The sequence below is a fragment of the Galeopterus variegatus genome, unplaced genomic scaffold (assembly GCF_000696425.1).
Source record: "Galeopterus variegatus unplaced genomic scaffold, G_variegatus-3.0.2 Scaffold11997, whole genome shotgun sequence".
NCBI lineage: Eukaryota > Metazoa > Chordata > Mammalia > Dermoptera > Cynocephalidae > Galeopterus > Galeopterus variegatus.
This window is the reverse complement of record NW_007738108.1, coordinates 49,547-50,203: the sequence shown is the minus strand read 5'-3', so window position 1 is coordinate 50,203 and position 657 is coordinate 49,547. Positions and strand designations below refer to the sequence as shown.

Sequence of the window (657 nt, the reverse complement as noted above, 5' to 3'; positions counted from 1 at the left end):
ACTAAGACAGACATAAAAAAAGAAAAGTAAAAGAAACTCCTTAGGAAAATATTCACAATAAGTGACAATTCAACATAACTTTTATATATTTTCTACACTCTGCAGGTTGTCTTTTCACTCTGTTAATTGTTTCTTTTGCTGTGCAGAAGCTTTTTAGTTTGATATAATCCCATTTGTTTATTTTTCCTTTTGTTGCTTGTGCTTTGGGGGTCATATTCATAAGGTCTTTACCCAGTTCTACTTCCTGAAGTGTTTTCCCTATGTTTTCTTTTAGGAGATTTACAGCTTCAGGTCTTATTTTTAAGTCTTTAATCCATTCTGAGTTGATTTTGGTATATGGCAAGAGGTATAGGTCTTGTTTCATTCTTCTACATANACCATATTCTTCCCCAGAAGACATAGATCTGTTCTGAGACATATGGCCAGAGGCCTCCATGGAGACAGGGGCCGTTTCTGCTGACCATCCAGAAGTAGAACATCAGTATATTATATAGTCTAGAAAAAGCGAAGTTAGGAGTCAGTGCTGCTGGGTCTATGGGACCCTGCTCTCTAGGGCTCAGTTTTTCCTGTTAGGAAAACTTCTAACTCAGCAGATGCTTCAAGGCAAAAAGAGAGAGTTCCTTTGAGTGGGTCAGAAATGAATCCTGACAAGTCAGA

The 657-nt window shown here is 37.7% G+C and overlaps 1 protein-coding gene across 1 annotated transcript in view; it reads right to left on the bottom strand.

Annotated features, from left to right (window-relative positions):
• Positions 1 to 417: 417 nt before the first annotated feature.
• Positions 418 to 657, bottom strand: part of LOC103610904 (complement receptor type 2-like) — an 8,392-nt gene continuing 8,152 nt past the window's right edge. The window contains exon 4 of the mRNA XM_008594967.1: positions 418 to 495. Within this exon, the coding sequence (XP_008593189.1) occupies positions 487 to 495 (9 nt within the window). The 3' untranslated portion in view covers positions 418 to 486. The remainder of the gene's footprint in view (positions 496 to 657) is intronic.